Source organism: Oncorhynchus keta, unplaced genomic scaffold, assembly GCF_023373465.1.
Source record: "Oncorhynchus keta strain PuntledgeMale-10-30-2019 unplaced genomic scaffold, Oket_V2 Un_contig_7541_pilon_pilon, whole genome shotgun sequence".
NCBI lineage: Eukaryota > Metazoa > Chordata > Actinopteri > Salmoniformes > Salmonidae > Oncorhynchus > Oncorhynchus keta.
In genome coordinates, this window is record NW_026289524.1 from 1 (window position 1) to 26,779 (window position 26,779).

A 26,779-nucleotide genomic window follows, 5' to 3' on the forward strand; every position below is an offset into this window, starting at 1 on the left:
GAAAGGGTAATAGTTTGTAGAGGACCATGGTGTTGACTTACCTTGCCAGAATATGTAGTTTTTAGAGTCAGCGTGGCATGCTGATATAGGTGGGTGATGGCTGACCTGAGAACAGAGATAAAGAATGGCAGGCTTGTACTTGATGGATCAAACCCGATGAATTCTTCAGATGTGGGACAAATACTTCCAGGTCATATTTAGGACATGTGGTCTGTGTACAGTACCTGTTCTGCTACAAATCGGAGGCCCTTGTCGGGGCGGTCACACTCATAGGTCTCCCCCAGGACCGGGTTGAAGGGCTTCCCTCCCGCTCGGTGGTAGCTGGACGCGTACCCCGACACTGCAAACGTGGCTATGTACACCTACAGACAGTTAACAGCACCGGTCAGGTCATTACTCCTCTGTTCAAGTATCAGTCATCAGCACATTCCATCATCCGTAACACTTGAGTAGGATAACGACAGACAGACAGACAGACAGACAGACAGACAGACAGACAGACAGACAGACAGACAGACAGACAGACAGACAGACAGACAGACAGACAGACAGACAGACACTAGTTAGTGAGTTAAAACACAGGTCAACCTAAGAATGACATTATGACAGTTTTTATGGATGACAGAAAGTGCAAAGTGGAACCATAGAGTTGGATAGAGGAGCCTGTTTCAGCCCTCAATGGCGCTGTCTGTGCTATCTCCATTCTCCAAAGATGACCCGAGCCGGAGATGAGCCCTCTGGTACATCTCTATGAGATAAGAGGTTGTCCCACCATAATTACCCCTGGGGGTCCGTAGGAGAACTGTTTGTAGTGAGTTTGTGTCCAATGGACCATTCAATCACCCTTCATTCTAACATCTGATCATTGCTGGTGAAATTCACATTCGATTTCCCACAGATATAGATATCATTGGGCTCCCGAGTGGTGCAGCATCTCAGTGCTAGTGGTGTCACTACAAACCCTGGTTCAATTCCAGGCTTTATTACAACTGGCCGTGATTGGGAGTCCCATAGGGCGGCGCACAATTGGCCCAGTGTCGTCCGGGGTAGGGTTTGGTCATTGTAAATGAGAATTTGTTCTTAACTGATTTTTCTAGTTAAATGAGTAAAACGTAAATAATTTCATCTCCATTTGAGTAGAATGGGCCTGATGACCTCAGTAATGTGAAACTGAATGGGAGAGGCTGTGTCCCAATGGAACTCTATTTAGTCCACTACTTTTAATCAGGGCCCATAGGGAATAGGGTGTCATTTGAGAGGAAGCCAGAATGGCTGGCTGACTGAGTGGATGCTGCCTGGATCTGGATGTCCCCTCTGATAGGCCACACTGGGCCAGGGGAAAAAGCACTCATCATCATCATCATCATAATCACCATCTCCTCCACTCCACAAAGACTCTGATGGGACAGCTGTCTTCAGCTGCCTGCTGCCTGTCCTCTTCAATGCAGACTACAGCTGTCTTCATCTGCCTGCTGCCTCTCCTCTTCAACACAGATTAGAGCTGTCTTCAGCTGCCTCTCCTCTTCAACACAGATTAGAGCTCTCTTCAGCTGCCTCTCCTTTCAACACAGATTACAGCTGTCTTCACCTGCCTCTCCTCTTCAACACAGATTACAGCTGTCTTCACCTGCCTCTCCTCTTCAACACAGATTACAGCTGTCTTCATCTGCCTCTCCTCTTCAACACAGATTACAGCTGTCTTCATCTGCCTCTCCTCTTCAACACAGATTACAGCTGTCTTCAGATGCCTCTCCTCTTCAACACAGATTACAGCTGTCTTCATCTGCCTCTCCTCTTCAACACAGATTACAGCTGTCTTCAGATGCCTCTCCTCTTCAACACAGATTACAGCTGTCTTCAGATGCCTCTCCTCTTCAACACAGATTACAGCTGTCTTCAGATGCCTCTCCTCTTCAACACAGATTAGAGCTGTCTTCAGCTGCCTCTCCTCTTCAACACAGATTACAGCTGTCTTCACCTGCCTCTCCTCTTCAACACAGATTAGAGCTGTCTTCAGCTGCCTCTCCTCTTCAACACAGATTACAGCTGTCTTCAGATGCCTCTCCTCTTCAACACAGATTACAGCTGTCTTCAGATGCCTCTCCTCTTCAACACAGATTACAGTTGTCTCTCATCTGCCTACTACTGTTTATTTTCAACACAGATTAGAGCTGTCTTCAGCTGCCTGCTACCTCTCCTCTTTAACACAGATTATAGTTGCACAATTCCCAGGTTTTTCAGAAATCTTCAAGAACTGTGTGATGTCATCTACCATATGAGTATATGTACTGAGCTGTACCAAGGAGGTGCATCCCTGAAGAGCCCCAGGGCTCCATCCTTGGTCCTTATCATTCAGCCTCTACATCAACAACCTTTCTTCAATGTGAAAGGGAGGGAACACCCACATGTATGCTGATGATACAGTCCTTTATACCTGTGGTGTAAAGAGAGCATCCTGGCGGGCTGTATTATCGCCTGGTACGGCAACTGCTCCGCCCACAACCGTAAGGCTCTCCAGAGGGTAGTGAGGTCTGCACAACGCATCACCAGGGGCAAACTACCTGCCCTCCAGGACACCTACACCACCCGATGTTACAGGAAGGCCATAAAGATCATCAAGGACAGCAACCACCCGAGCCACTGCCTGTTCACCCCGCTTTCATCCAGAAGGCGAGGTCAGTACAGGTGCATCAAAGCTGGGACCGAGAGACTGAAAAACAGCTTCTATCTCAAGGCCATCAGACTGTTAAACAGCCACCACTAACATTGAGTGGCTGCTGCCAACACACTGTCATTGACACTGACTCAACTCCAGCCACTTTAATAATGGGAATTGATGGGAAATTATGTAAAATATATCACTAGCCACTTTAAACAATGCTACCTAATATAATGTTTACATACCCTACATTATTAATCTCATATGTATACGTATATACTGTACTCTATATAATCTACTGCATCCTTATGTAATACATGTATCACTAGCCACTTTAACTATGCCACTTTGTTTACATACTCATCTCATATGTATATACTGTACTCGATACTGTAGTATCTGGGATCTACATCTGTTTATATTAGTTACTGTGCTGTTACTAAGCAGTAATGTATTACGGCAGTGTTACGTTACTACACCTAATAGGAAATGCACATGCGCACTGGAATGCCGGGAACTGTGGAGCACGAGGGTTTTTTGACTAAACGACAACTAACTGTACTCCCGTCTCCTGCCTGGTCATTTCTCCACAACACAAATATTACAGATACCATCTACTGTATCTTGCCTATGCTGCTCTGTACCATCACTCATTCATATATCTTTATGTACATATTCTTTATCCCCTTACACTGTGTATAAGACAGTAGTTTTGGAATTGTTAGTTAGATTACTTGTTGGTTATTACTGCATTGTCGAAACTAGAAGCACAAGCATTTCGCTACACTCGCATTAACATCTGCTAACCATGTGTATGTGACAAATAAAATTTGATTTGATTTGATTTGGTAATCTCAGAAACCCGAGAACTAAAACCATGCGTAATTGCGTCAGTTGTGTTAAATCAGTGTTTCCCAAACTAAGTCCTGGGGACACCAAGAAGCGTACATTTAGTCATTACCCTTGCACTATAGAGCTGATTCAAATAATCAAAGCTTGATGATGAGTTGGTTGTTTGAATCTGCTGTGTAGCGCCTGGGGAAAAAACTAAATGTGCACACAGGGGGGGCCAAGGAGGACTGGGTTTGGGAGCAGGTTGTAATTAAACTAACACAAGTACTGTACCTCTGTCTGTAACTAATGGTTAGCTATTGATTAATGTAGCATTACTGTACCTCTGTCTGTAACTAATGGTTAGCTATTGATTAATGTAGCATTACTGTACCTCTGTCTGTAACTACTGGTTAGCTATTGATTAATGTAGCATTACTGTACCTCTGTCTGTAACTAATGGTTAGCTATTGATTAATGTAGCATTACTGTACCTCTGTCTGTAACTAATGGTTAGCTATTGATTAATGTAGCATTACTGTACCTCTGTCTGTAACTAATGGTTAGCTATTGATTAATGTAGCATTACTGTACCTCTGTCTGTAACTAATGCCTAGCTGTTGATTAATGTAGCATTACTGTTGTCTGTAACTAATGGTTAGCTATTGATTAATGTAGCATTACTGTACCTCTGTCTGTAACTAATGGTTAGCTATTGATTAATGTAGCATTACTGTACCTCTGTCTGTAACTACTGGTTAGCTATTGATTAATGTAGCATTACTGTACCTCTGTCTGTAACTAATGGTTAGCTATTGATTGATGTAGCATTACTGTACCTCTGTCTGTAACTAATGGTTAGCTATTGATTAATGTAGCATTACTGTACCTCTGTCTGTAACTAATGGTTAGCTATTGATTAATGTAGCATTACTGTACCTCTGTCTGTAACTACTGGTTAGCTATTGATTAATGTAGCATTACTGTACCTCTGTCTGTAACTAATGGTTAGCTATTGATTGATGTAGCATTACTGTACCTCTGTCTGTAACTAATGGTTAGCTATTGATTCATGTTGCATTACTGTACCTCTGTCTGTAACTAATGCCTAGCTATTGATTTATGTAGCATTACTGTACCTCTGTCTGCAACTAATGCCTAGCTATTGATTGATGTTTGGCTCTGCCTGCTGATAATGCAGTGAGAGGAGGAAGAGAACACACAATCATAGCGATGATCCATGAGGTGAACTAGAGAAAAGGGCCGAGGTGTCAATAAATACAGGCTGCATCCCAAATAGCGCCCTATTCCCAAGTGCACTACTTTTGACCGGAGCCTTAATGGGTATAGGGAGCCATTTGGAACGCAGCTGTATTTACTGACACCGCTGCCCTTTTCTCTAGTTCACCTCATGTATCATCGCTATGACGCCCACCTCTCGGACAAACTGACAAACTCCACTCAACTTCTATTGGTCGGGGAGTCTGGAAGCTGTGGGTCTAGTTCTGGTCCTTCACACTGAGCTACTGCAGCCGGTAACACACATTCATAATTTCAAATGGAGCAAACACTCTGCAGGAAATATATTCCACACAGATTTATTACCGCAGTGAGGTCCCATGTCTTCAAAGGCTTTCATCAAATGTCTCTCGCTTTAGAGGAACTGGTCAGTGAATACAAAGTGCCGTCAAATCAGCGAAGTGCTGATCCTAAATCCTCAATCCATTTTAGTAGTCATATACAATTGCTGATAAACAATTATATGCACAAAAGCAGAAAACCAAACAGATCATTTGTACCAAGTAATTTAAAACGGAGCGAGCCGAGGCACACTACTGGCTACAGCCGAAGTGTCCAATCAGGATCTAGCCAGTGGGAATGAAATGTAATTTCTCCTCAAATGTCCATAGGACATTACAGCACTACCGTGAAGAGTGTGTATTATTCACCATTTGTGCAGAAGGGGTCTTGTGTGCTCAGATGTGTGAATCTGTTCGGTGTTTGTATGTGTGCGGGTCCCATTGTGAAAGTGGTACTATGTCAGTGTGTGTGTATTTAGAGCATATTCTCTCTCCATACCCTCAAATAAGTCCAGTGTGTGTGTGTGTGTGTGTGTGTGTGTGTGTGTGTGTGTGTGTGTGTGTGTGTGTGTCTGTGTGTCTGTGTGTGTGTGTGTGTGTGTGTACACATCCCCTCTCACCATGCGTTCAAAGGGGTCCTGTGTGTTAGCAGCTCTGTCCAGCAGCTCGCTGTACTCCAGCTCCTCACACAGTCTCTGCAGGGTGTTGAGGGGCTCGTTCAGCTGAACAGGCATAGCCACCTGAATAATCATAAGAACACATTTACACAGCAATCACAAAGACAGATTTGGTCACCTTCATAAGAAAACAAATGTAGTAATTATGTAATAATGTCACGTAAACCAAATAGAATAATGTAAGTAAAATAATAAGACATTTAGTAATGTTTAGAGCTCTACGTAGACAAATCACAAACACAACAAAAAAACAACACATTAGACAGAAATAAACCAACACATTAGACAGAAATAAACCAACACAATAGACAGAAATAAACCAACACAATAGACAGAAATAAACCAACACATTAGACAGAAATAAACCAACACAATAGACAGAAATAAACCAACACAGGAGACAGAAATAAAGCAACACAATAGACAGAAATAAACCAACACAATAGACAGAAATAAACCAACACATTAGACAGAAATAAACCAACACAATAGACAGAAATAAACCAACACAGGAGACAGAAATAAACCAACACATTAGACAGAAATAAACCAACACATTAGACAGAAATAAACCAACACAATAGACAGAAATAAACCAACACATTAGACAGAAATAAACCAACACATTAGACAGACATAAACCAACACATTAGACAGAAATAAACCAACACAATAGACAGAAATAAACCAACACATTAGACAGACATAAACCAACACAATATACAGACATAAACCAACACAATAGACAGACATAAACCAACACATTAGACAGAAATAAACCAACACAATAGACAGAAATAAACCAACACATTAGACAGACATAAACCAACACAATAGACAGAAATAAACCAACACAATAGACAGACATAAACCAACACAATAGACAGAAATAAACCAACACAATAGACAGACATAAACCAACACAGGAGACAGACATAAACCAACACAATAGACAGACATAAACCAACACAATAGACAGAAATAAACCAACACAGGAGACAGACATAAACCAACACAATAGACAGACATAAACCAACACAATAGACAGAAATAAACCAACACAGGAGACAGACATAAACCAACACAATAGACAGACATAAACCAACACAATAGACAGAAATAAACCAACACAGGAGACAGACATAAACCAACACAATAGACAGACATAAACCAACACATTAGACAGAAATAAACCAACACAATAGACAGAAATAAACCAACACAATAGACAGAAATAAACCAACACAATAGACAGACATAAACCAACACAATAGACAGACATAAACCAACACAATAGACAGAAATAAACCAACACAATAGACAGACATAAACCAACACAATAGACAGACATAAACCAACACAATAGACAGAAATAAACCAACACAATAGACAGAAATAAACCAACACAATAGACAGACATAAACCAACACAGGAGACAGAAATAAACCAAGACATTAGACAGAAATAAACCAACACAATAGACAGACATAAACCAACACAATAGACAGACATAAACCAACACAATAGACAGAAATAAACCAACACAATAGACAGACATAAACCAACACAATAGACAGACATAAACCAACACAATAGACAGACATAAACCAACACAATAGACAGAAATAAACCAACACAATAGACAGACATAAACCAACACATTAGACAGACATAAACCAACACAATAGACAGACATAAACCAACACAATAGACAGACATAAACCAACACAATAGACAGAAATAAACCAACACAATAGACAGAAAAAAACCAACACAATAGACAGAAATAAACCAACACAATAGACAGAAATAAACCAACACAGGAGACAGAAATAAACCAACACAATAGACAGAAATAAACCAACACAATAGACAGACATAAACCAACACATTAGACAGAAATAAACCAACACAATAGACAGAAATAAACCAACACAGTAGACAGAAATAAACCAACACAATAGACAGACATAAACCAACACAATAGACAGAAATAAACCAACACAATAGACAGAAATAAACCAACACAGTAGACAGAAATAAACCAACACAATAGACAGAAATAAACCAACACAATAGACAGACATAAACCAACACATTAGACAGAAATAAACCAACACAATAGACAGAAATAAACCAACACAGTAGACAGAAATAAACCAACACAATAGACAGAAATAAACCAACACAGTAGACAGAAATAAACCAACACAATAGACAGAAATAAACCAACACAGTAGACAGAAATAAACCAACACAATAGACAGAAATAAACCAACACAGTAGACAGAAATAAACCAACACAATAGACAGAAATAAACCAACACAGGATACAGAAATAAACCAACACAATAGACAGAAATAAACCAACACATTAGACAGAAATAAACCAACACAATAGACAGAAATAAACCAACACATTAGACAGAAATAAACCAACACAATAGACAGACATAAACCAACACAGGAGACAAAAATAAACCAACACAATAGACAGAAATAAACCAACACAATAGACAGACATAAACCAACACGTTAGACAGAAATAAACCAACACAATAGACAGAAATAAACCAACACAATAAACAGACATAAACCAACACGTTAGACAGAAATAAACCAACACAATAGACAGACATAAACCAACACAATAGACAGAAATAAACCAACACATTAGACAGAAATAAACCAACACGTTAGACAGAAATAAACCAACACAATAGACAGAAATAAACCAACACAGTAGACAGAAATAAACCAACACAATAGACAGAAATAAACCAACACAGGATACAGAAATAAACCAACACAATAGACAGAAATAAACCAACACATTAGACAGAAATAAACCAACACAATAGACAGAAATAAACCAACACATTAGACAGAAATAAACCAACACAATAGACAGACATAAACCAACACAGGAGACAAAAATAAACCAACACAATAGACAGAAATAAACCAACACAATAGACAGACATAAACCAACACGTTAGACAGAAATAAACCAACACAATAGACAGAAATAAACCAACACAATAAACAGACATAAACCAACACGTTAGACAGAAATAAACCAACACAATAGACAGACATAAACCAACACATTAGACAGAAATAAACCAACACAGGAGACAGACATAAAGCAACACATTAGACAGACATAAAGCAACACATTAGACAGAAATAAACCAACACAATAGACAGAAATAAACCAACACAATAGACAGACATAAACCAACACGTTAGACAGAAATAAACCAACACAATAGACAGAAATAAACCAACACAATAAACAGACATAAACCAACACGTTAGACAGAAATAAACCAACACAATAGACAGAAATAAACCAACACATTAGACAGAAATAAACCAACACAATAGACAGACATAAACCAACACAGTAGACAGAAATAAACCAACACAATAGACAGAAATAAACCAACACAGGATACAGAAATAAACCAACACAATAGACAGAAATAAACCAACACATTAGACAGAAATAAACCAACACAATAGACAGAAATAAACCAACACATTAGACAGAAATAAACCAACACAATAGACAGACATAAACCAACACAGGAGACAAAAATAAACCAACACAATAGACAGAAATAAACCAACACAATAGACAGACATAAACCAACACAGGAGACAAAAATAAACCAACACAATAGACAGAAATAAACCAACACAATAGACAGAAATAAACCAACACATTAGACAGAAATAAACCAACACAATAGACAGACATAAACCAACACAGGAGACAGAAATAAACCAACACAATAGACAGAAATAAACCAACACAATAGACAGACATAAACCAACACAGGAGACAAAAATAAACCAACACAATAGACAGACATAAACCAACACGTTAGACAGAAATAAACCAACACAATAGACAGACATAAACCAACACAATAGACAGACATAAACCAACACGTTAGACAGACATAAACCAACACATTAGACAGAAATAAACCAACACAGGAGACAGACATAAAGCAACACATTAGACAGACATAAAGCAACACATTAGACAGAAATAAACCAACACAACAGACAGAAATAAACCAACACAATAGACAGACATAAACCAACACGTTAGACAGAAATAAACCAACACAATAGACAGACATAAACCAACACAATAGACAGAAATAAACCAACACAATAAACAGACATAAACCAACACAATAGACAGAAATAAACCAACACAATAGACAGAAATAAACCAACACATTAGACAGAAATAAACCAACACAATAGACAGACATAAACCAACACAATAGACAGACATAAACCAACACAATAAACAGACATAAACCAACACAATAGACAGACATAAACCAACACGTTAGACAGAAATAAACCAACACAGGAGACAGACATAAAGCAACACATTAGACAGACATAAAGCAACACATTAGACAGAAATAAACCAACACAATAGACAGAAATAAACCAACACAATAGACAGACATAAACCAACACGTTAGACAGAAATAAACCAACACAATAGACAGAAATAAACCAACACAATAAACAGACATAAACCAACACGTTAGACAGAAATAAACCAACACAATAGACAGAAATAAACCAACACATTAGACAGAAATAAACCAACACAATAGACAGACATAAACCAACACAGGAGACAAAAATAAACCAACACAATAGACAGAAATAAACCAACACAATAGACAGACATAAACCAACACGTTAGACAGAAATAAACCAACACAATAGACAGAAATAAACCAACACAATAAACAGACATAAACCAACACGTTAGACAGACATAAACCAACACAATAGACAGAAATAAACCAACACATAAGACAGAAATAAACCAACACGTTAGACAGAAATAAACCAACACAATAGACAGAAATAAACCAACACAGTAGACAGAAATAAACCAACACAATAGACAGAAATAAACCAACACAGGATACAGAAATAAACCAACACAATAGACAGAAATAAACCAACACATTAGACAGAAATAAACCAACACAATAGACAGAAATAAACCAACACATTAGACAGAAATAAACCAACACAATAGACAGACATAAACCAACACAGGAGACAAAAATAAACCAACACAATAGACAGAAATAAACCAACACAATAGACAGACATAAACCAACACGTTAGACAGAAATAAACCAACACAATAGACAGAAATAAACCAACACAATAAACAGACATAAACCAACACGTTAGACAGAAATAAACCAACACAATAGACAGAAATAAACCAACACAGGAGACAGACATAAACCAACACATTAGACAGAAATAAACCAACACAGGAGACAGAAATAAACCAACACATTAGACAGAAATAAAGCAACATAAACAGACATAAAGCTATAAGTCCATGGACACCTTGGAGAGGTCTTTCCCTATGTTGTTCTTAAGGATGTTCCATAGACTGATGTTACTGGTGTTCGGGCTGGCCGACGGGAGGCACGACCTGCGTCTTCTCAGAAGGGCCCCGTTCTCTTCACAGCCTGGAGGGTGGAGGGTTATGATCAGGATATTAGTGGTCATAACTACTGTATGTCAATACGTAACCAGGAAAACTAGTCCCAAATTGCACCCTATTGTACTAGTGTTGAACAGAGCTATGAGCCCCGGTCAACAGGAGTGCATTATACTGGGAATAGGGCGCCACTTGAAACACACATGGTAAAGTGTTCCTTTACCCGAGTTAGGTCTCTCCGTCTCGTTGCTGAAGTTGTCCATGGAGATGTTGTCACTGACGTTGTCACTGATGTATGAGTCATCATCAGAGGCCTGCAGGATAAAGAATAAATCCCAGATTATCATTGGTGGTCAAATATACCTTTTTTACAGCGCCCACCTGAGAGATGCGAGAACCAGGAAACAGGAAGCTGTCAGGTTCCTTTCAACATCCTGTCACAACATATGGGAACATCCTAAATGGTGCCCCATTCCCCATGGTCCTGGTCAAAACGGTGCCCTAAATAGGGAATAGGATGCCATTTGGGATGCATTCAGTGGGTTTGAGAACGGAGGGGGAGGGAGACGGTCGGTCCCAGAGAAGACACTGACTAATGTACACCTCAGCTCCTCTCCTCTCTGCAGTAAGGGTATGTTATTTTTAGATGGGGGTAATTCACTTTCACACAGGAACAGAAAACATACTGAACATGTCCTGTAGCTCAGAGCTCTGACTGGAGGTGCCTCATTAAGTCTGAAGCCAGAAGTGGGTCCAGACAAAATATCCTCCAGTTCTCTGTCTGTTACTCCTCTCTCCACCTCCTCCCTCCTCATCCCCTCCCTCCTCTCTTCCTCCTCCTCCTTCCTCATCCCCCTCCTCTCTTTCCTCCTCTCTTTCTCTCCCCTCCTCCTCATCCTCCCTCCTCAGTCCCCTCCCTCCTCATTCTCCCTCCTCATCCCGCTCCCTCCTCAGTCCCCTCCCTCCTCATTCTCCCTCCTCATCCCCCTCCCTCCTCTATCCTCCCTCCTCTATCCTCCTCCCTCTCCTTCTCATCCTCTCTCCTCATCCTCCTCCCACACCATAGCCTCCCCTTGCTCCTCTTCCTCCCCCTCCCTCCCCGATCCTCCCTCCCTCCCTGTCCTCCTATCCCTCCCTCCTCCTCCCGCTCCCTCCTCCTCTCCTCCTCCAGTATGGACTGGTTTCAACAGCAGAGAGAGAGAGCAGCGAGGTCAGACACTGACCTCGTTTTCTGAGGAGCTGGCAGACAGTAGAACCTCCTGAGCATCGAAGAACTCTGACAGAGACTCTGTGATGGACGCTCTGCTCTCATTGGACGCCTGGTGAACTAGGGGGTGGGATCCATCGGTGGAGTCTTGCTTCTCATAAGAGGAGAACATAATGTCAGTTAGGTTTAGGATAAGATTAATTCAGCTAGGTTTAGGCTTAGATGAATTTGAACTCATTCTCCTGTTACTGTCTGAAACAATAAACCATGAAAAAACATGTACATTTCCAAAGAATAGCATGACTGTGTGATTTGAACACACATACAGGTTGTGTCTCAAATGTACCTTATTTCTGTTATAGGGCAGTACTGTTGACCAGGGCCCAGAGGGCGACCCAGACAGTACTGTTGACCAGGGCCCAGAGGGCGACCCAGACAGTACTGTTGACCAGGGCCCAGAGGGCGACCCAGACAGTACTGTTGACCAGGGCCCAGAGGGGGACCCAGACAGTACTGTTGACCAGAGCCCAGAGGGGGACCCAGACAGTACTGTTGACCAGGGCCCAGAGGGGGACCCAGACAGTACTGTTGACCAGGGCCCAGAGGGGGACCCAGACAGTACTGTTGACCAGGGCCCAGAGGGGGACCCAGACAGTACTGTTGACCAGGGCCCAGAGGGGGACCCAGACAGTACTGTTGACCAGAGCCCAGAGGGGGACCCAGACAGTACTGTTGACCAGGGCCCAGAGGGGGACCCAGACAGTACTGTTGACCAGGGCCCAGAGGGGGACCCAGACAGTACTGTTGACCAGGGCCCAGAGGGGGACACAGACAGTACTGTTGACCAGAGCCCAGAGGGGGACCCAGACAGTACTGTTGACCAGGGCCCAGAGAGGGACCCAGACAGTACTGTTGACCAGGGCCCAGAGGGGGACCCAGACAGTGTGTGTATGTGTGCACATGTGAGTGTGTGTGTGTACTCAACAGGATAAGGCTGTACCCTATCATCAGATCTGATTAAATAAACACAACAGTGAGCTCCGGAGGGTACCAATGGACTCTGATTCCCTGTTTGTGTGTGTGTGTGTGTGTGTGTGTGTGTGTGTGTGTGTGTGTGTGTGTGTGTGTGTGTGTGTGTGTGTGTGTGTGTGTGTGTGTGTGTGTGTGTGTGTCTGTGTCTGTGTGTGTGTGTGTGTGTGTGTGTGTGTGTGTGTGTGTGTGTGTGTGTGTGTGTGTGTGTGTGTGAGCTCTTACGGATAACAACTGACTCTGAACAGAAGGAGAGGTGTTTACAACTAACAATCCCTTCAGTCTAATCAGTTGTTGTCTCAACAGTCAGCTTGATAAGTAGGAGTTGGAGCTGTCAACACTAAGCATCCATATTGTAACAGTTAGGAGTAGAAAACACTGCTGAACCTGTTACTCTGTAACAACTAAGGAGATGTTGTGATGATAACCACTCATCATTACAGAGGGGCTGAACAAGCAGTGAGTGGGACAACACCTGTTGTATTGGGACTAAGGCCAGCAGATGCTTTTATAATCATATAGCCTGTTCTCACTGGATAATAATGATGATGATCACGGTTGGAAAAGTCTGTTAAGTTTCTAGGTTTTTCCAGAAATCACCGTTTAGATTCCTAGAATTGGGAGGGAATATGCATAAAATCCAGAATCCTCTGGAATCCAGAATCCTCTGGAATCCAGAATCCTCTGGAATCCAGAATCCTCTAGAATCCAGAATCCTCTGGAATCCAGAATCCTCTGGAATGCAGAATCCTCTGAATCCAGAATCCTCTGCAGAATCCTCTGGAATCCAGAATCCTCTAGAATCCAGAATCCTCTAGAATCCAGAATCCTCTGACACGTTAGCGGAATTTTGTAAACCTGATGATGCTGATGTGGGAGGGAGGGTGTGTCATCATGCATGTCATCATGCACGTCCCACACCCACCTGTAGGGGACCAGAGAGGTTTATGAGCCCAGTGGAGGGTTCTGGGACGCAGCTGGACTCAGCGTGAATGTTGCTCAGCCGCTCTCTCAGTTCAGAGTTCTGGGCTATAGCCTGGATGGAACAACAAAGAACAAAAATATAAATATATGATTCTGCACAAATACAGCCAACCACTTATAGATTGTGTCAATGGATTCATCATGTACTGAAAACAGGTGCTAAGGTCAACAGCTGTGGGAACAGATTTGAGGAACAACATACAATTCCAGTGTTCTGTTTCAACACACAGCCAAACACACACACACACACACAATGCTGGGACGCATTCATTAGTGCACACCAATAGTTTATACCAATTCAAAATATAAATATATGTGATTTGCAGCAGTCAAAAAATGAAAACAGGTGCTGTATGAAAACAAGTGTTTCTTATTGGACAAACATCTGCCTCATCAGTAGTGTGGTTTGCAGTCTGTTACTTCCTTCCAGTTATGCCATTAGGGCTGGAGGTTATGGATGAAGACCGTCATGAATAAATGAAATAACGTAAAAAAGAATATGAACAGCTGACTGAAGACGGGATGACCAACTATGACACTAATCTTTGCTGAAACAAGCAAATCAGGAAACTCATAGAAATGAATGGTTTGTTGTTGTTTACTGTTGACTGTCACTCCCCATTCAACCGAAATTCACAACGATCTCATACTGTGTTTCTAAAACAATGAAATGAAACATACACTAACCAATGGTACTAATCTTTTATATTTGTCACTAGTGCTTAGCTAGCCACTGAATGTAGGGAAGTCAAATGTTCAGGCTGCTGCACAGTCACTATGGAAACTAGTCTAGAGCGCATGGTTGACTTGTGTTTAGTAACATTTTAAAACTCTCTCCATGGTTAAAGACAGTGAGAAACATATGTAATTGTTGTAAAAACCTGTGAGTGTGCTTCATACAGTACACTACGGCTATGACTGGTTGTCATCTAACGTCAGGTAGGACACCAAAGTTCCTAGAGGTTTGTCTGTTAGAAGACGCTGCAATGTCGCCTCTGCTATTGTCCCAGTTCCCTTCATTTCAATTCAATATCAATGTGAGGGATTCATTTGCACAAGCTATTTGATTACAGTAGAACAAGCTAATCCATTTGTGTCTTGAGTGACAGCTTGGTAAATATCGTGAGCAGTTTACAAGGCACTAATTTAGCACAATTACAAGTCATCTGAATACAAGTGTGACACGTGTGTGTCGGGAGTAACTTTTATGTATTGATCTTCAAAATATCACGACTTATTTCAGCAAACTGATTATCCAAGAAAGAAGAGGAATAGACGGCCAGTACGTACAGTCAATAACACAATAGAAACATCTATATACCCTGTGTGCCAATGTAGTAAGATTAGGGAGGTAAAGGCAATAAATAGGCCATAGTGGCGAAATAATTACAATTTAGCAATTAACATTGGAGTGATAGATGTGCAAATGATGATGTGCAAGTAGAGATACTGGGGTGCAAAGGAGCAAAACAAATCAAAATAACAATATGGGGATGAGGTAGTTGGGTGGGCTATTTACAGATGGGCTGTGTACAGGTGCAGTGATAGGTAAGCTGCTCTGACAGCTGATGCTTATAGTTAGTGAGGGAGATATAAGTCTCCAGCTTTAGCTTTTGTCTAGTTTGAGAAACAGATGCCTCACAAGTCCTCAACTGGCAGCTTCATTAAATAGTACCCACAAAACACCAGTCTCAACGTCAACAGTGAAGAGGCGACTCTGGGATGCTGGCCTTCTAGGCAGTGTTCCTCTGTCCATTGTTTGTGTTCTTTTGCCCATCTTAATCTTTTCTTTTTATTGGCCAGTCTGAGATATGGCTTCTTCTTTGCAACTCTCCCTACAAGGCCAGCATCCCAGAGTCGCCTCTTCACTGTTGACATTGAGACTGGTGTTTTGCGGATACTATTTAAATGAAGCTGCCAGTTGAGGACTTGTTTCTCAAACTAGACACTCTAATGTACTTGTCTCCTTGCTCAGTTGTGCACCAGGGCCTCCCACTCCTCTTTCTATTCTGGTTAGGGCCAGTTTGCGCTGTTCTGTCAAGGAAGTGGTACACGGCGTTGTACGAGATCTTCAGTTTCTTGGCAATTTCTCGCATGGAAAAGCCTTCACCCACAAATGCCTTCATCCAGCTGGAGGCGGTAGAAAAATCTGCCATTTCCAGCTACAATAGTCATTTACAATATTAACAATGTCTACACTGTATTTCTGATCTATTTTATTTTATTTTAATACACAAAAAAATAGCTTTTCTTTAAAAAATAAGGACATTTCTAAGTGGACCCAAACTTCTGAACGTTAGTATACATCTAGAGAAAACAAGTTGTATTAAGTGGCTAGCTAGCTAGCTAGCATCAGAGTAAGTTTGTTTAGGCCTAGTTTTCAGAGTCATTTTTAGTAAGCAGAGAGCGTGGGCAGGAAGTGCTGACAGGAAGTCCCTAATCTCACACACACCCATGAAGAAGTTTCACTTAAACTCACAAACGGAGCACAGAGGAGTATGAACATTGAGAGAAATAATGGACATGGAATATCCCCAGGTCAGACTCCTTCTAAAAGGAGGAGAGGTAACCACAGTGATAGAGGGCTCGGATCATTATGAGATAACGCTCATATCATTTGGTATTGGAACCCACACCCTCTTCGGGGGTTAGGGGCAACTTGCGTCACGGCTCGCAGGAGCCTGTGCTTTAAGAAAGGGTAAGGAAAAATGTGTGGTTAGTGGTTGACTGAAAAAAGCCCCTTTAACCTGTTAAAAGCTCAGCAGAATACTGCCCCCTTTGGATGAATTGCGTGCCCAGAGTAAACTGAAAAAAATTCTGTCCAAAATTGCTAATATATACATATAATAATTATTATTGGATAGAAAACACTCTAAAGCTTCCAAAACCGAGAGAGCAGGCAATCTCCCAAACTATTTTTGGGAGCCTGAAACTTGGGGCAACTTTGACATCATCGCCTCCACCCTTCCCAACCAGCTATGGATCTGAAAAATCCCCTTTAAGGGTTAAGAGCAGGACTGCAGATGCAAGATCTTGTAGAGGGACAAAAAAACACTATTGTAAAATATACTGTGTCAGTAAAATGTATACAGTATGTATAAGCTGGAAGTAGAAGCCTAAATGTTGTTGTACTTTAGTTTACTCCAATTAGGGGAGGGGTGGTAGGGTTAGGGGATTGGTACTGTATGTATTTATTTAAAAACATACAGTACCAGTCTAAAGTTTGGACACTCATTCCAGGGTTGTTCTTTATTTTTACTATTTTCCACATTGTAGAATAATAGTGAAGACATTACAACTATGAAATATCACATATGGAATCATGTAGTAACCAAAATAGTGTTAAACAAATCAAAATGTGTAATTCCACTCAATTTTATGGGGTGAAAATGCCAGCTTGTGTAAGGTAGTAACACAAACTGTCCCCATTAGGGAAATATACAATCATTTTACATGGCAAAATAATTCACCATGTCAATTTCAGATGATAATATATGTTGCCCACTCACAAACTATTGCAACAATGACATCTATTTCTCACTCATTTAACCATTTAGAGTTTAAAACTACTCTGAAACACAGTTGAAGCTCTAGACCAGAGACTCCATAGAGTCTGTGTAGCAGCCTGGACGTGTGGCGGCCCTTCTAATATTTTCTAATGCCCGTTGAGTTGAATCCTGCTTTTACTTCCTACTCGTACGTCCTGCGTTGGTCCCTTGGGTTCACCTGCAATGGCTGCCAGTCCACCCATTATGCCATCACTGACTTGACTGGGGAACCCCGTTCTATTCATTCTAGATCTATAGTAGCACATGCAGGCAGGAGCGGAGGAGAGGAGAATATGCCCCAACCAAGCACAGCTGCAGGCTTATGGACACATATGTAGTGCAGAGCATTGTGCAAAGGGAAAAATATATCATCTTGCAGTTTGTTTTAATGTTAACTTTTTAAAAATGTTTTGATGCAGGTTCTCTCATTGAGGTCAGAAGATCTCTTTCACAAGGGAAACAACAGCAAAAGAAAACCCCATCACAGTCACACAACACACAACACAACTAACCCTAACCCTAACCCTCTAGTGTTTTCTTACTTCCTGGTAGTCCTCTGAGTCTCAGTATAAATAACTCTAGTGTTTTCTTACTACCTGGTAGTCCTCTGAGTCTCAGTATAAATAACTCTAGTGTTTTCTTACTACCTGGTAGTCCTCTGAGTCTCAGTATAAATAACTCTAGTGTTTTCTTACTACCTGGTAGTCCTCTGAGTCTCAGTATAAATAACTCTAGTGTTTTCTTACTTCCTGGTAGTTCTCTGAGTCTCAGTATAAATAACTCTAGTGTTTTCTTACTTCCTGGTAGTTCTCTGAGTCTCAGTATAAATAACTCTAGTGTTTTCTTACTACCTGGTAGTCCTCTGAGTCTCAGTATAAATAACTCTAGTGTTTTCTTACTACCTGGTAGTCCTCTGAGTCTCAGTATAAATAACTCTAGTGTTTTCTTACTACCTGGTAGTTATCTGAGTCTCAGTATAAATAACTCTAGTGTTTTCTTACTTCCTGGTAGTTCTCTGAGTCTCAGTATAAATAACTCTAGTGTTTTCTTACTACCTGGTAGTCCTCTGAGTCTCAGTATAAATAACTCTAGTGTTTTCTTACTACCTGGTAGTTCTCTGAGTCTCAGTATAAATAACTCTAGTGTTTTCTTACTTCCTGGTAGTTCTCTGAGTCTCAGTATAAATAACTCTAGTGTTTTCTTACTACCTGGTAGTCCTCTGAGTCTCAGTATAAATAACTCTAGTGTTTTCTTACTACCTGGTAGTCCTCTGAGTCTCAGTAATGGTTCTCAATCAGAGGCAGGTGTCATTAGTTGTCTCTGATTGAGAATCATACTTAGGTGGCCTGGGTTTCACTGTGTGTTTGTGGGTGATTGTTTCCTGTCTCTGTGTATGCACCAGATAGGACTGTAATTTGAGTTTTCACGTTTTCTTGTTTTTTTAGTTTGTTCATGTGTACCTTAAAGCATTAAAGAAGTACCATGGAAAATTACCACGCCGCGTATTGGTCCTCTGATCCGTTTCGCCTCTCCTCTTCGGAAGAAGAGGAGGAAACTCGTTACAGAATCACCCACCACAATCGGACCAAGCGGGCGTGGTAAAGGACAGCGACGACAGCAGCAGCAGCATCAACAGAGGCCACCATCACAGGACTCCTGGACATGGGAGCAGATATTGAACGGAGAGGGACCCTGGGCACGGGCTGGGGAAAATCGCAGCCCCAAAGCATATTTACATTTTACATTTAAGTCATTTAGCAGACGCTCTTATCCAGAGCGACTTACAAATTGGTGCATACACCTTATGACAACCAGTGGAACAGCCACTTGCATCTAAATCTTGTTGGGGGAGAAGGGGGGTGAGAAGGATTACTTACCCTTACTTACCCTATCCTAGGTATTCCTTGAAGAGGTGGGGTTTCAGGTGTCTCCGGAAGGTGGTGATTGACTCCGCTGTCCTGGCGTCGTGAGGGAGTTTGTTCCACCATTGGGGGCCAGAGCAGCGAACAGTTTTGACTGGGCTGAGCGGGGAACTGTACTTCCTCAGTGGTAGGGAGGCGAGCAGGCCAGAGGTGGATGAACGCAGAGCCCTTGTTTGGGTGTAGGGCCTGATCAGAGCCTGGAGGTACTGAGGTGCCGTTCCCCTCACAGCTCCGTAGGCGAGCACCATGGTCTTGTAGCGGATGCGAGCTTCAACTGGAAGCCAGTGGAGAGAGCGGAGGAGCGGGGTGACGTGAGAGAACTTGGGAAGGTTGAACACCAGACGGGCTGCGGCGTTCTGGATGAGTTGTAGGGTTTAATGGCACAGGCAGGGAGCCCAGCCAACAGCGAGTTGCAGTAATCAAGACGGAGATGACAAGTGCCTGGATTAGGACCTGCGCCGCTTCCTGTGTGAGGCAGGGTCGTACTCTGCGGATGTTGTAGAGCATGAACCTACAGGAACGGGACACCGCCTTGATGTTAGTTGAGAACGTCAGGGTGTTGTCCAGGATCACGCCAAGGTTCTTAGCGCTCTGGGAGGAGGACACAATGGAGTTGTCAACCGTGATGGCGAGATCATGGAACGGGCAGTCCTTCCCCGGGAGGAAGAGGAGCTCCGTCTTGCTGAGGTTCAGCTTGAGGTGGTGATCCGTCATCCACACTGATATGTCTGCCAGACATGCAGAGATGCGATTCGCCACCTGGTCATCAGAAGGGGGAAAGGAGAAGATTAATTGTGTGTCGTCTGCATAGCAATGATAGGAGAGACCATGTGAGGTTATGACAGAGCCAAGTGACTTGGTGTATAGCGAGAATAAGAGAGGGCCTAGAACAGAGCCCTGGGGGACACCAGTGGTGAGAGCGCGTGGTGAGGAGACAGATTCTCGCCACGCCACCTGGTAGGAGCGACCTGTCAGGTAGGACGCAATCCAAGCGTGGGCCGCGCCGGAGATGCCCAACTCGGAGAGGGTGGAGAGGAGGATCTGATGGTTCACAGTATCGAAGGCAGCCGATAGGTCTAGAAGGATGAGAGCAGAGGAGAGAGAGTTAGCTTTAGCAGTGCGGAGCGCCTCCGTGATACAGAGAAGAGCAGTCTCAGTTGAATGACTAGTCTTGAAACCGGACTGATTTGGATCAAGAAGGTCATTCTGAGAGAGATAGCGGTAGAGCTGGCCAAGGACGGCACGCTCAAGAGTTTTGGAGAGAAAAGAGAGAAGGGATACTGGTCTGTAGTTGTTGACATCGGAGGGATCGAGTGTAGGTTTTTTCAGAAGGGGTGCAACTCTCGCTCTCTTGAAGACGGGAGGGACGTAGCCAGCGGTCAGGGATGAGTTGATGAGCGAGGTAAGGTAAGGGAGAAGGTCTCCGGAAATGGTCTGGAGAAGAGAGGAGGGGATAGGGTCAAGCGGGCAGGTTGTTGGGCGGCCGGCCGTCACAAGACGCGAGATTTCATCTGAGAGAGAGGGGAGAAAGAGGTCAGAGCATAGGGTAGGGCAGTGTGAGCAGAACCAGCGGTGTCGTTTGACTTAGCAAACGAGGATCGGATGTCATCGACCTTCTTTTCAAAATGGTTGACGAAGTCATCTGCAGAGAGGGAGGAGGGAGGGGGGAGGATTCAGGAGGGAGGAGAAGGTGGCAAAGAGCTTCCTAGGGTTAGAGGCAGATGCTTGGAATTTAGAATGGTAGAAAGTGGCTTTAGCAGCAGAGACAGAGGAGGAAAATGTAGAGAGGAGGGAGTGAAAGGATGCCAGGTCCGCAGGGAGGCGAGTTTTCCTCCATTTCCGCCGGCTGCCCGGAGCCCTGTTCTGTGAGCTCGCAATGAGTCGTCGAGCCACGGAGCGGGAGGGGAGGACCGAGCCGGCCTGGAGGATAGGGGACATAGGGAGTCAAAGGATGCAGTAAGGGAGGAGAGGAGGGTTGAGGAGGCAGAATCAGGAGATAGGTTGGAGAAAGTTTGAGCAGAGGGAAGAGAAGATAGGATGGAAGAGGAGAGAGTAGCGGGGGAGAGAGAGCGAAGATTGGGACGGCGCGATACCATCCGAGTAGGGGCAGTGTGGGAAGTGTTGGATGAGAGCGAGAGGGAAAAGGATACAAGGTAGTGGTCGGAGACTTGGAGGGGAGTTGCAATGAGGTTAGTGGAAGAACAGCATCTAGTAAAGATGAGGTCAAGCGTATTGCCTGCCTTGTGAGTAGGGGGAGGGTGAGAGGGTGAGGTCAAAAGAGGAGAGGAGTGGAAAGAAGGAGGCAGAGAGGAATGAGTCAAAGGTAGACGTGGGGAGGTTAAAGTCGCCCAGAACTGTGAGAGGTGAGCCGTCCTCAGGAAAGGAGCTTATCAAGGCATCAAGCTCATTGATGAACTCTCCGAGGGAACCTGGAGGGCGATAAATGATAAGGATGTTAAGCTTGAAAGGGCTGGTAACTGTGACAGCATGGAATTCAAAGGAGGCAATAGACAGATGGGTAAGGGGAGAAAGAGAGAAAGACCACTTGGGAGAGATGAGGATCCCGGTGCCACCACCCCGCTGACCAGAAGCTCTCGGGTGTGCGAGAACACGTGGGCGGACGAGGAGAGAGCAGTAGGAGTAGCAGCGAAAGCTGATCGGCGGCAATATGAGGAGCCAGCACGGCAGTGCGACAGGTACGAGAGGCAGCCCCAAAATTTTTTGGGGGCACACGAGGGTGGTACTAAGCCAGGTAGCAGACCTGAGCTCACTCCTCGTGCTTATTATGAGCAGCGCATTACTGGTCAGGCACCGTGTTATGCGGTTGAGCGCACGGTGTCGCCAGTGCGTGTCCATAGCCCGGTGCGCTATAGGGCAGCCCCCGAGAGTGCCATGCGAGTGTGGGCATTGAGCCAGGGCGTATGGTGCCTGCTCAGCGGGTCTGGTCGCCGGTACGCAGTCTGGGTCCAGGTTATCCTGCGCCGGCTCTGCGTGCTGTGTCTCCGGGCGCTGGGAGGGTGCAGTGCGCCCTCTGCCTGCGCTCCGCTCGTACCGGGCAACTGTGGGAGTGGAGCCTAGGGGAGAGGGTGCGTGTAGTAAGCACTAGATCTCCCGTGCTTACCCACAGCCCGGTTCAACCTGTGCCTGCACTTTTGAGGGTCCGGGCTCGAGTAGTTGTCCAGCCTGGGGAAGTGGTGCCAAGGTTGCGCACCAGAGCTCCAGTGCTCCCCCACAGCCCGGTCTTTCAGGCTCCTCCTAACACCAAGCCTCCTGAAAGTCTCCCCAGCCTGGTAGTTCCTGTGGCAGCCCCACGCACCAGGCTGTCTCTCAGTCTCCTCCCTGCAGGTGCTCCCGCCTGTCCGGCGCCGCTGCCGGAGCTGCCCGCCTGTCCGGCGCCGCTGCCGGAGCCTCCCGCCTGTCCGGCGCCGCTGCCGGAGCCTCCCGCCTGTCCGGGCGCCGCTGCCGGAGCCTCCCGCCTGTCCGGAGCCTCCCGCCTGTCCGGCGCCGCTGCCGGAGCCTCCCGCCTGTCCGGCGCCACTGCCGGAGCCTCCCGCCTGTCCGGCGCCGCTGCCGGAGCCTCCCGCCTGTCCGGCGCCGCTGCTGGAGCGTCCCGCCTGTCCGGCGCCGCTGCCTCCTGTAGCAGCTCCACGCACCAGGCTGTCTCTGTCTCCTCTCTGCAGGTGCTCCCGCCTGTCCGGCGCCGCTGCCGGAGCCTCCCGCCTGTCCGGCGCCGCTGCCGGAGCCTCCCGCCTGTCCGGCGCCGCTGCCGGAGCCTCCCGCCTGTCCGGCGCCGCTGCCGGAGCCTCCCGCCTGTCCGGGCGCCGCTGCCGGAGCCTCCCGCCTGTCCGGAGCCTCCCGCCTGTCCGGCGCTCGCTGCCGGAGCCTCCGCCTGTCCGGCGCCGCTGCCGGAGCCTCCCGCCTGTCCGGCGCTGCTGCCGGAGCCTCCCGCCTGTCCGGCGCTGCTGCCGGAGCGTCCCGCCTGTCCGGCGCCGCTGCCGGAGCGTCCCGCCTGTCTGGCGCGCTGCCGGAGCGTCCCGCCTGTCTGGCGCCGCTGCCGGAGCGTCCCTCCTGTCCGGCGCCGCTGCCGGAGCCTCCCGCCTGTCCAGCGCCGCTGCCAGAGCGTGCCCCGCCTGTCCGGGCGCCGCTGCCGGAGCCCTCAGCCCAGAGGCGCCAGAGCCCTCAGCCCAGAGGCGCCAGAGCCCCTCAGCCCAGAGGCGCCAGAGCCCTCAGCCCAGAGGCGCCAGAGCCCTCAGCCCAGAGGCGCCAGAGCCCCTCAGCCCAGAAGCGCCAGAGCCCCTGTCCCTCTGTCCAGAGCCCCTGTCCCTCTGTCCAGAGCTTCTGCCCCTCTGTCCCGAGCTGCCCCTCTGTCCAGTGGGGTCATTGAGAGGGGTTGCCATGGTGAGAAAGCCACGGAGGCGGACAAAGACAATGGTGAAGTGGGGTCCGCGTCCCGCGCCAGAACCGCCACCGCGGACAGATGCCCACCCAGACCCTCCCTATAGGTCAAGGTTTTGCGGCCGGAGTCCGCACCTTTGGGGGTACTGTCACGTTCTGACCTTTATTTTCTGTGTTTTGTGTTTAGTTAGTATGGTCAGGGCGTGAGTTGGGTGGGCAGTCTATGTTTGTTTGTCTAGGTTTTGGGAATTTCTATAGTTTTGCCTAGTATGGTTCTCAATCAGAGGCAGGTGTCATTAGTTGTCTCTGATTGAGAATCATACTTAGGTGGCCTGGGTTTCACTGTGTGTTTGTGGGTGATTGTTTCCTGTCTCTGTGTATGCACCAGATAGGACTGTAATTTGAGTTTTCACGTTTTCTTGTTTTTTTGTTTAGTTTGTTCATGTGTACCTTAAAGCATTAAAGAAGTACCATGGAAAATTACCACGCCGCGTATTGGTCCTCTGATCCGTTTCGCCTCTCCTCTTCGGAAGAAGAGGAGGAAACTCGTTACACAGTATAAATAACTCTAGTGTTTTCTTACTACCTGGTAGTCCTCTGAGTCTCAGTATAAATAACTCTAGTGTTTTCTTACTACCTGGTAGTCCTCTGAGTCTCAGTATAAATAACTCTAGTGTTTTCTTACTACCTGGTAGTCCTCTGAGTCTCAGTATAAATAACTCTAGTGTTTTCTTACTACCTGGTAGTCCTCTGAGTCTCAGTATAAATAACTCTAGTGTTTTCTTACTTCCTGGTAGTCCTCTGAGTCTCAGTATAAATAACTCTAGTGTTTTCTTACTACCTGGTAGTTCTCTCAGTATAAATAACTCTAGTGTTTTCTTACTTCCTGGTAGTTCTCTGAGTCTCAGTATAAATAACTCTAGTGTTTTCTTACTACCTGGTAGTCCTCTGAGTCTCAGTATAAATAACTCTAGTGTTTTCTTACTACCTGGTAGTCCTCTGAGTCTCAGTATAAATAACTCTAGTGTTTTCTTACTACCTGGTAGTCCTCTGAGTCTCAGTATAAATAACTCTAGTGTTTTCTTACTACCTGGTAGTCCTCTGAGTCTCAGTATAAATAACTCTAGTGTTTTCTTACTTCCTGGTAGTCCTCTGAGTCTCAGTATAAATAACTCTAGTGTTTTCTTACTACCTGGTAGTCCTCTGAGTCTCAGTATAAATAACTCTAGTGTTTTCTTACTACCTGGTAGTCCTCTGAGTCTCAGTATAAATAACTCTAGTGTTTTCTTACTACCTGGTAGTTCTCTGAGTCTGAGCTTAAATAACTCTAGTGTTTTCTTACTACCTGGTAGTCCTCTGAGTCTCAGTATAAATAACTCTAGTGTTTTCTTACTACCTGGTAGTTCTCTGAGTCTCAGTATAAATAACTCTAGTGTTTTCTTACTACCTGGTAGTCCTCTGAGTCTCAGTATAAATAACTCTAGTGTTTTCTTACTACCTGGTAGTCCTCTGAGTCTCAGTATAAATAACTCTAGTGTTTTCTTACTACCTGGTAGTCCTCTGAGTCTCAGTATAAATAACTCTAGTGTTTTCTTACTACCTGGTAGTTCTCTCAGTATAAATAACTCTAGTGTTTTCTTACTTCCTGGTAGTTCTCTGAGTCTCAGTATAAATAACTCTAGTGTTTTCTTACTTCCTGGTAGTCCTCTGAGTCTCAGTATAAATAACTCTAGTGTTTTCTTACTTCCTGGTAGTCCTCTGAGTCTCAGTATAAATAACTCTAGTGTTTTCTTACTTCCTGGTAGTCCTCTGAGTCTCAGTATAAATAACTCTAGTGTTTTCTTACTTCCTGGTAGTCCTCTGAGTCTCAGTATAAATAACTCTAGTGTTTTCTTACTACCTGGTAGTCCTCTGAGTCTCAGTATAAATAACTCTAGTGTTTTCTTACTACCTGGTAGTCCTCTGAGTCTCAGTATAAATAACTCTAGTGTTTTCTTACTTCCTGGTAGTCCTCTGAGTCTCAGTATAAATAACTCTAGTGTTTTCTTACTTCCTGGTAGTCCTCTGAGTCTCAGTATAAATAACTCTAGTGTTTTCTTACTTCCTGGTAGTCCTCTGAGTCTCAGTATAAATAACTCTAGTGTTTTCTTACTTCCTGGTAGTTCTCTGAGTCTCAGTATAAATAACTCTAGTGTTTTCTTACTTCCTGGTAGTCCTCTGAGTCTCAGTATAAATAACTCTAGTGTTTTCTTACTTCCTGGTAGTCCTCTGAGTCTCAGTATAAATAACTCTAGTGTTTTCTTACTACCTGGTAGTCCTCTGAGTCTCAGTATAAATAACTCAGAGGTTGAAACATATGAAACACAATCATGTTAAAACCCACAATATAAACTCTAGCTGGGGAAGGAAGGAGGTAAGGAAGGAAGGAAGGA

General features: G+C 44.4%; 1 protein-coding gene and 1 long non-coding RNA gene across 2 annotated transcripts in view; both read right to left on the minus strand.

Annotated features, from left to right (window-relative positions):
- Nucleotides 1-3: 3 nt before the first annotated feature.
- The window catches only part of osbpl3b (oxysterol binding protein-like 3b), a gene marked incomplete at its 3' end in the record, with an annotated part of 45,736 nt that continues 18,960 nt past the window's right edge, over nt 4-26,779 (minus strand). Inside the window, exons 8-14 of the mRNA XM_052511829.1 lie at nt 14,424-14,534; nt 12,486-12,620; nt 11,486-11,576; nt 11,166-11,290; nt 5,691-5,810; nt 225-362; nt 4-105 (exon numbers count right to left, since the gene is read on the minus strand). Coding sequence (XP_052367789.1) covers nt 4-105; nt 225-362; nt 5,691-5,810; nt 11,166-11,290; nt 11,486-11,576; nt 12,486-12,620; nt 14,424-14,534 — 822 coding nt within the window. The remainder of the gene's footprint in view (nt 106-224; nt 363-5,690; nt 5,811-11,165; nt 11,291-11,485; nt 11,577-12,485; nt 12,621-14,423; nt 14,535-26,779) is intronic.
- Nucleotides 17,988-25,134, minus strand: LOC127926415 (uncharacterized). Its single transcript, XR_008124106.1, has 3 exons — nt 25,087-25,134; nt 18,984-19,034; nt 17,988-18,779 (listed from the first exon to the last, which is right to left on the minus strand). It is a non-coding gene; the product is annotated as an uncharacterized LOC127926415 (long non-coding RNA).